General features: G+C 45.0%; 1 protein-coding gene across 1 annotated transcript in view; it reads left to right on the top strand.

The window, feature by feature from the left end:
- Positions 1 to 1176: 1176 nt before the first annotated feature.
- CAPZA2 (capping actin protein of muscle Z-line subunit alpha 2) overlaps positions 1177 to 8958 on the top strand; it is a 44016-nt gene continuing 36234 nt past the window's right edge. Inside the window, exon 1 of the mRNA XM_026648737.2 lies at positions 1177 to 1274. Within this exon, the coding sequence (XP_026504522.1) occupies positions 1236 to 1274 (39 nt within the window). The 5' untranslated portion in view covers positions 1177 to 1235. The remainder of the gene's footprint in view (positions 1275 to 8958) is intronic.

Raw genomic sequence — 8958 nt, 5'->3', positions numbered from 1 at the left:
AGCTTCCATATGAGGAGAAATTAAAAAAGGCTGGGACAGTTCATCTTAGAAAAGAGACAACCAAGGGGCAAGAGATGATAGCAGTCTATCAAATCATGAATGGGGTGGAGAAAGTGAATAAGAAAGTGTTGTTTACCCCATTCACATAATATACAAACTAAGGGTCACTCACTGAAATTAACAGGCAGTGGGTTTAAAACAAACACAAGGAAGTACTTCTTCATGTAATGCACAGTCAACCTGCCAAACTCATTGCTGTGGATATCGTGAAAGCCAAAAGTATAACGAGGTTTAAAAAAGAATTAGGTAAGTTCCTGGAGGCTATTAGCCAAGCTCATGTGGGACACACCATGCTGAGTATATCCTTAAACATTCAGCTGCCAGATACTGGGACTGGACACTGGGGGATGGATCATTTGCTAAATGCCCCGTTCGGTTCATTCCCTCTAAAGCATCTGGCAGCTGCTGTGGGAAGACAGGATACTGGCTAGATGGACCTTAGGTCGGACCCAGTGTGGCCATTCTTATGTATGGTAGTCAGGGTGCTCTGTGCCTGAAGCCGAACGCAATGATCACCATTATCCCCGCTCACAGACACAGGGTCAAGATGATCCACTCCACAATTTTGCTAAGCAATAACAGACAGTGATCCCCCCTCCCCACCATTGTTTCCAAGAGGCAGCAGTGTGTGAAACCTACCCCTCCCCAGGGGGCCCAATTTTAAGGGCCCACCCTCCCTATGTACTGAGTCATTGATTATCAGGGTTGGCAGGGCCCTCAGGAGGTCATCTAGTCCAACCCCCTGCTCAAAGCAGGACCAATTCCCAGACAGATTTTTGCTCCAGGTCCCTAAATGGCCTCCTCAAGGATTGAACCTACAACCCTGGGTTTATGCTCAAACCACTGCGCTATCCCTACTGACAGGCCATACACCTCTGTAAGGCCCCGCACGAGACGCACAGCCATTAAGCGACACGCGCAGCTACCGCCAGAGGAGAGAACCCAGCTCGCCACAGCCGCAGGCGCTGCGCTAACACGGCACCGACCCCGGCTTCTCCTATTCCCGCCGCCAGGACACCCTCTGCTGCGCGCGCGCATGCGTGCACGCGCACCGGCCGTTGGCCGCAGGCCGTGGCCCCGCCCCCTCGGGGCCGCGCGGGGAGGGCGCCGGGGACACACACGAGAGGGGCCCCGCCTTTCCTGCCGGAGGGAGCTGTTCGTGGTCAGACGGGAAGATGGCGAACCTGGAGGAGCAGCTCTCGGATGAGGAGAAGGTAACGCGGGCCGGGGCCGGGGCAGCCCCTGGCGGGGACCGGGACCGGGCTGGGTTCTCGCCGCCTCAGGTGGCGGCGTTTGTATTTTTAGTTTCCTCCCTTTCCGGCGCTGTCAGTGAGAGGGCGCCGGGCAGCGGGGCCGGCCAGGGGCCTCTCCCGCCGCGCCTTGTACGGTCCGAGGGCTGAAAATAGGCGCCAGGCTGGGGGGCAGGATCCGGTGTCCGATGGATGAGGCCGCCCGCCCGGCGCAGAGAGCTGGGCCTCAGGCGCTGCCGCGTTCTTCCTCCCCCCCGCCGCCCCCCCCCCCCTTTCCGGGGCTCGCCCGATCCTCGCCCTCGGGCGGCTGCTGCCTAATATTGATCGAGGGCGTGGGGAGAGCGAGCCTGGTGGCGGGGTCTCGGAGACGGGCCCTTCCGCTCGCCCCGCTCCGGCGGCCTGCCTGGGAGCTCCCTGGCTCCAGGGCTCCTCGCAGGCTGGGGTGTAAGGGCTGAGTTCAGTGTCTCCCCCACCCCCCATTGAAGGGCGGGAGACTAATGGGGCTGGTTTCTGGGCGGTGTCTGTAGTGCTCCCCTCACTTCCGGGCCTAAAATAAAGGGAGACTTCTCGCAGGTTGGAGGAGACTTTTTGGGTGGTGTGTATCGCCTACCCCCATTGCTGGGAGAGAGTGGGTGGAGAATTCAGATCCCACCCTTAGGGGTGAATTATAAGGCTAGAGCTTAAATACCCTCCCAGGAGATAGGGTTGTGGCTCAGTGAGATGTTTATAATTTTTCCCTGGCTATGTGAAAAATTTCTTTGCTTGGTCTCTGTGGCTTAAAAATAGCTTCCTAAAATGGTGCTTCAGGGAAGGAACAGCTTGTAAAACCCAAGTGTTAGCGCTGCTCCTCTTCCTTTCGCCTGTCCTTCCTCTGTTGGAGGGAGGCTCATTGCAGTTGCCTATGAAAAGGAGGCTTCAGAGGCAGGGTGTGGAGATGTGTCAACATGTTGGTGATGTACAGCTCTCATGTCTTTATGTAACTGTCACTCATCTCTAATAAATGCAAGTTTTCAGGGCTGCTGAAGCTGTGGAGGCAACTCAAGTGTGGGAGATTTTAAGGAATTGAGAGAGGTCTTACATTTCCTTGAAATTAAAGGGAAGACTTTTAAAATGCCTTAATGTTAATTGTCATATGGGGGTCTTCCTCCATATCTGAGGCCTACTTGGACTGAATTTCAGAAGCAGGTGGGTAAATGAAAAGTCACTATGAGTCATGAGAAGTATAGTAGTTTAGCACCAGAGCATAGGGTGGGTCATAGTTCCTCAGGATGGAGACTTTAAGGCTGTAGTTTATCCTTTGAATTCATTGAGTACTGCTCCTGTTTGTGATGTCAGCAGCATAGGTAAGATTAGCTACCGTGAATGCTAAAAGATACAAATTTGTAGTTGGATATTCTGGTCCATATTTTGTCTGGAAAAGTTGCTTTAAAAAAACATAAGGAAATAAAAATAACATTAAACAAAGACACTTTGGCATCCTCTGGGTAGAAATGTTGCCAATTTTGGTTGGAGGTATTCCTGGAGGTTTCATCACATGACATGACAATCTCTCATTAAAGATTAATCTGTAATTCCTGGAGACTCCAGGGCACTCCTGTAGGGTTGGCAACCCTATATTCACATAGCATACCTAGCGATAAACTTGGAAACAACATTTACTTATCTGGCTGAAAAGTACTTATCACAACTTGTCACTACATTGCCATATCTTCACTCTGTTACACTAATAAATTCTGCTCCTCAAATCAATTGACTGTCACTCCAGCTAATGGAGTCTAGGCTCTTTTCCCTCCTACCACTCATCTAATGAAATTCTGAGGTCTCTTCCTGAAATTCTGATTTCTCTTCCTTTCCCCCCCAAAAGTACACAAATGAATACTGGACTCTCTCCTTCCTTCTCAGTAATAAATTATAGGCTCATGAAATAAATGACGTGGTCCCCACTGCTATAAGTAAGGCTCAGATTTTTCTCATGGATATTTTAAGTAAAAGACAGGTCACGGGCAGTAAAGAAAAATTCACAGAAGCCATGACCTGTCCGTCACTTTTACTAAAAATATCTGTGACAAAATGGGGATCAGCTGGTCCCCGCACCACCTGCAGCGGGACAGCTCCACAGTGGCTGGGAGCTCCAGGGTGCACCTGCAGCCCCGAGGTGCCCTTGCCACGGCAACCTCCTGCCGCCGGTGGTGGCTGGGAGCTGCTGGGTTCCCCTGCTGTTCGGGGGGCCCCCACTGCCCACGGCAGCAACCCCTGCCAGCCACGGCGGCCGAGAGCTGCAGGGGTACACCACAGCTCCTTCCCCCCACGGGTGGCAGGGGACCCTGCAGCTCCCAACTGCCGCAGGCAGAAGTCTTTTAGGTCACTGTAAGTCACGGATTTTGTGTCTTTCAACGACTTCCATGACTAAATCGTAGCCTTAGCTATAAGTTAATACTGGGCCTCAGTGTAGGGCTCATCTGGGACTACAGAGTTTCAGTGCATGAAGAAGCCCTGTGCCTCCCACTAACTCTTCTTCAGATGGGTTAATCCTTTTCCTTGTCCTAGCCTTGGCTCAAATTGCTTTGCCCCGGGTCTTTAAAGAGAAGTGGTGTACCTTCAGTGCTTTCTGTGCCCTCCTAAAACGTACTGGCACCTTAGAGGCTCTCTGATTCCTGTCTGTCTCTCCTCTCTTGTTAAAGGAGTAGCATATGAGTGTCTCTTTTTTTTTCTTGCAAAGATGGAGGCAGTGACTTCCTGGTACCCAGCTCAACCCTCTCCCCTGTGCATAATTCTGATTGTCCTGGGTGAGTGTGTGTTTTCCATGCCCTGGAGTTTGTCTGGTTGGGCAATTCAAAAAAAGGGTAATATTGCAAGTCGTTTACAAAAGTACAAAGTGCTGAGATGCTTGAAAGTTTTCAGTTTGTGTAAAGGAGGCACATTTAACAGTTAGGGAAAATCAAACTGTTTGATAAGGTTCCTTGGGTATAATCAGATATTCTACCTTACCTGCATTTGTCCTTTCCAAAGCAGCAGTGTCCAGTACACACTATAACCCACTATAGCGTCCATGAGTATTCTTTTGAAAGATTAGGCTTCCCAGATGACGCTATTATTTTTTTTTACTTCTAGAGCATATATTACTGTAGCACTTATTTACACACCTTATTAAGAATATAAAAACAGCCATACTGGGTCAGACCAATGGTCCATCTAGCCCAGTATCCTGTCTTCTGACAGTGACCAGTGCCAGGTCCTTCAGAGGGCATGAACAGAAGAGGCAGTCATCAAGTGAGATCCATCCCCTATTGTCCATTCCCAGCTTCTGGCAAACAGGCTAGGGATGCTCAGAGCATGGTGTTGCATCCCTGTCCATCCTGGCTAATAGCCATTGATGACTTTATCCTCTATGAACTTATCTAGTTCTTTTTTGAACCCTGTTATAGTTTTGGTCTTCATAACACCCCGGCAAAGAATTCCACAGGTGGTCTGTGTTGTATGAAGAAGTACTTCCATTTTTTGTTTGTTTTTAAACCTGTTGCCTATTAATTTTATTGGGTGACCCCTAGTTCTTGTGTCATGAGAAGGAGTAAATTTATTTTATTTATTTATCATTCACTTTCTTCACACTAGTTAAGGTTTTATAGACCTCTTGGATGTTTCAGCTTGGAAAAGAGACAACTAAGTCTTTTTAATCTCTCCTCATACATAAACTCTTCCATACTCCGAATCATTTTTGTTGCCCTTTTCTGCACCTTTTTCAATTCCATTATAGCTTTTTTGAGGTGGGTTGACCAGATCTACTACACGCAATATTCAAGATGTGGGCATACCATGAATTTATAAAGAGGTATTATGATACTTTCTGTCCTGTTAACTAGCTCTTTCCTAAAGGTTCCTAACATTGTGTTAGCTTTTTTGACTGCTGCACATTGAGTGGATGTTTTCAGAGAACTATCCATAATGACTCCAAGATCTTTCTTGAGTGGTAACAACTAATTTAGACCCCATCATTTTGTATGTATAATTGAGATTGTTTTCCAGTGTGCATTACTTTGCATTTATCCACACTGAATTTCCTCTGCCATTTTGTTGCCCAGTCACCCAATTTTGTGAGATCTCTTTGTAACTCTTCGCAGTCTGCTTTGGGTTTGACCATCTTAAATAATTGTGTATCATCTGCAAATTTTGCCACCTCACTGTTTACCCCTTTTCCAGATCATTTATGAATATGTTGAACAGTACTGGTCCTAGTAAAGACCTCCTGGGGGACACCGCTATTTACCTGTCTTCAGTGTGAAAATTGACTATTTATTCCTACCCTTTGATTCTTCCTATCTTTTAACCAGATGCTGATCCATGAGAGGACCTTCCATCTTATCCTATGACAACTTACTTTGCTTAAGAGCCTTTGGTGAGGGACCTTGTCAAAGGCTTTCTGAAAGTCTAAGTACACTATATCCACTGTACTACCCTTGTCCACATGTTTGTTGACCCCTTCAAAGAATTTTAATAGGTTGGCAAAACATGATTTCTCTTTACAAAATCCATGTTGACTCTTCCCCAACATATTCTGGATGACTTTACATTAAATCTCTATGGAAGTATTTTAGTTGTGCTGTCCTTTACAGTAAGGTGTGTGCCACTCATGAAGCTAATTATTCTTATATTATTAAATTTAAATGACTGCTGAATGATTTTATGCTTTGAGTAGATTGAGTGGAAGACAAATATTCATATTTTACAGCAAAGGTGTACCAGATGGTTTTTTCCTGATTAAACAGAGCATATTTTAAGCCAGCAATTTACTCAAGTAGAACTTCTACTACTTGTGATTCCCTAGACAAGACTTAGGAGTAAGTTTTCTAAATGTATGTGGACACGTTTAGTCAAATTCGTCTCTTATTGGCACTTACTATGGATGTCAGAACAAGTTTTCTTTTTCTAAGCTAAAATGTGGCCAGCTAACCAGCTTCAGACTTATTAGCCTGCATTTTGAGGGATTCTTTCTATAGTATTTAAGATAAACCATTTGAATTAACACAAATGAAAATACACACCCTTTTCTTGTCGAGATAGGGCTGCAATGTTACTCCTAGAGTATAGGAGTGCTTCTGGAGAGGGGGAGGAGAAACATGTTAATCTTCCCCTGCCCCAGCATTAGGTCACACTCCTGCTGCTTCTCTATTTTGCTTTCCTTGTGATTCAATAGAGTGAAACTGACTAGGGTCATGTAATAATCATGCTGCTGGTGATCCTCCTAATATAGGGGGACAGGTGCTATTTGCAGAAGTATAGGCATAATCCTGGTAAAGAGGGCAGAAATGCAGAGAAGTAAGAAGGGAGTAATACCAGGCTCTATACTGGATTTTATGATATCCAAGTGCCTCTTTGCCTGGCATATAAATGAGAGAGCTGGGTGGTCTAGTGACAGTACCAATTCAGAAAGAATCATGATTGATTTCTTGTTCCATGTACTAGTGGTGGCTGGAAGTGCTGCCAAGGCAACACTGAGGTCATGAGGAAAGGATCTGCCTCTTGTTGTTCTCCAGTAGCCACTTCAGGATGACTAAAAAGGTAGTATTAGTAAGCTCTGAAACAATTCAGATTGAGACCTCAGGTGGTTGGCAGAATGTGTAGGACTAGAAGGTGGCAGACAGGTAGGACTTTTGGTTTCCTCTGCACTGCTGCCGTCCAGATCCTGCTCCTCATTCCATTGCCTGCTGCCCAGGGGAAGTGAGAGTGGGATAGGGCAATGTAAGCAGCCAGAGCTAGTGAGTGGACAGTCAGCAGCCTATCCCTGCCCTGCTGTGTCCTGGAGGCGCCTCCTCTGCCCTGTAGCTGATGCCCAGATCCTTCTCTCTACACTGCTGCCTGCTACCCAGGGGAAGTGAGAGCATGGCGGGGACTGTCTCTGGGACATGCATGACCCACCTTTTCCCTAACTGTCTATTTGGGAACACTCTTCTAAATAAATTAACTGAAGCCTATTGAGAAAGGATAGCATCTATTAAAAGTCAGCCCTCTGAAAGATAATCCAAATACTTTTGATCTGTTTAACACTTACATGGGAGTGCTAAAAACATTCAGGAAATAACCCTGCATTTTATGAAAGAGCCACATCTTAGAGGCTGCACTTGCTGATGAGGGAATACTGGCTTCAGGCAGAAGTTATCAGTAGGTAAGCTTTCATTTAACCTGAGTAATTAGAATTTCTATCCTTATAAGAAACGCATAATTTTTGTGGAAGAAAAATCTCTTTTTAAAATGTATATGATCATAAGACACACAATTAGGACATTAGCATTGACTTAAAAATATCTTTTGGAATATAGGGTACTTTCATAACCTCTTGTGATTATAACTCTTGGCTCAAGCATTTAGGATCTATTTTAAGTACTAAATTTAGTCCTGGTACTGATAGGGAAATTCAGGTATTTCCCTAATCCTAATATTTTTTTCCCTGACATGGCTTTTGTGTCATAGGCATCCTACTGCAGTTACAGTGGGGGACAGTTTTAATTTTTGCTACTTTAATGAAAAATGTGTCCTTCGAATCTGGTCTATCCAGCTTGTCTTCCAAACTTAGTCTAGCAAGTTTATATGCTCTGCACTGGTCATTTGGGATGAGACATGGAGACAGCAGATAAGTAGGAATGGAGTGAACTGGAGTTGTTAAGCAAGATTTGAAAAACATATTAGCCAGAATGAAACTTGTGCTGCTGAGTCACCTGCAGTTTAAAGGATTAAAACAGATTTTGTATGTTCATAGTTATAGGTAGCTGTAACACTGTCAATTTTAGTTACTTAACAAATACAGTTTACTAAATATCTTGTTATAAAGCAAGATATACCTAAATTCTGCTGCATAATCCTTGGATTTTGTGGGTATTCTGGAAATCTTTTAGCAGTGTCAGATAAAGTAAAAGTTGAGGTTTCCAATGAGTTAGATGTTATCTGGTGTCTAAATTTACTGGTATGGAATTTTCTGGGTGCAGGGACAGGTCCCTCACTGCTTCTCCATAAGCTCTGTGTTTAACCCATTTAAAAAAATACTGCCTCTAGAGTGCTCCTATCCTTTGGCTTCAGGAAGCATTCTGAGGTTGCATTCTTCCATGTAAAGTAGTGTGACATTATTAAACCAACAGCTCAATATGCTTTTGCCAAAGTGCTCATTGCTATAATATCTAGACTCTGCTGCTGAATTCTTCAGTCTTAAAATTAAGGTTCTGACCAGTTGAGGTCTTGAAAGAGCTTATGGTTATTTTCATAAAAAGATGTTACTTCAGTATCACTTTGGTGATTGCATTCTTTTTATCTAAATTCCTCCTGAAATTCTTGGTTGGATACTATATTTGCTTTTTGTCCTAACCTGTTAAGTACTAGTACTATTATGTGCTGTTAAACCTTTACTATAGTCCATTGAGAGCTGAATTTCATTGGTGGGTGAATAGATCACTATCCTTTATAGCTGTGGTTCTCAACAAGGGGTACGCAGAGATCTTCCAGGCATTACATCAACTCATCTAGATATTTGCCTAGTTTTACAACAGGCTGCATAAAAAGCACTAGTGAAGTCACTATAGACCAGTGGGGTGCGCAAGAGGATCCTTGGGGGGGTGCCCGGCAGGAGGAGCTCTCTTTTTTCTTTTCTTTTTTTCTTTGGCTG

This window comes from Terrapene carolina, unplaced genomic scaffold (genome assembly GCF_002925995.2).
Source record: "Terrapene carolina triunguis isolate 2854851 unplaced genomic scaffold, T_m_triunguis-2.0 Scaffold68, whole genome shotgun sequence".
NCBI classification, from domain to species: Eukaryota; Metazoa; Chordata; order Testudines; family Emydidae; genus Terrapene; species Terrapene triunguis.
The sequence above is the reverse complement of the archived record's forward strand: the minus strand, read 5'-3'. Positions and strand labels throughout refer to the sequence as shown.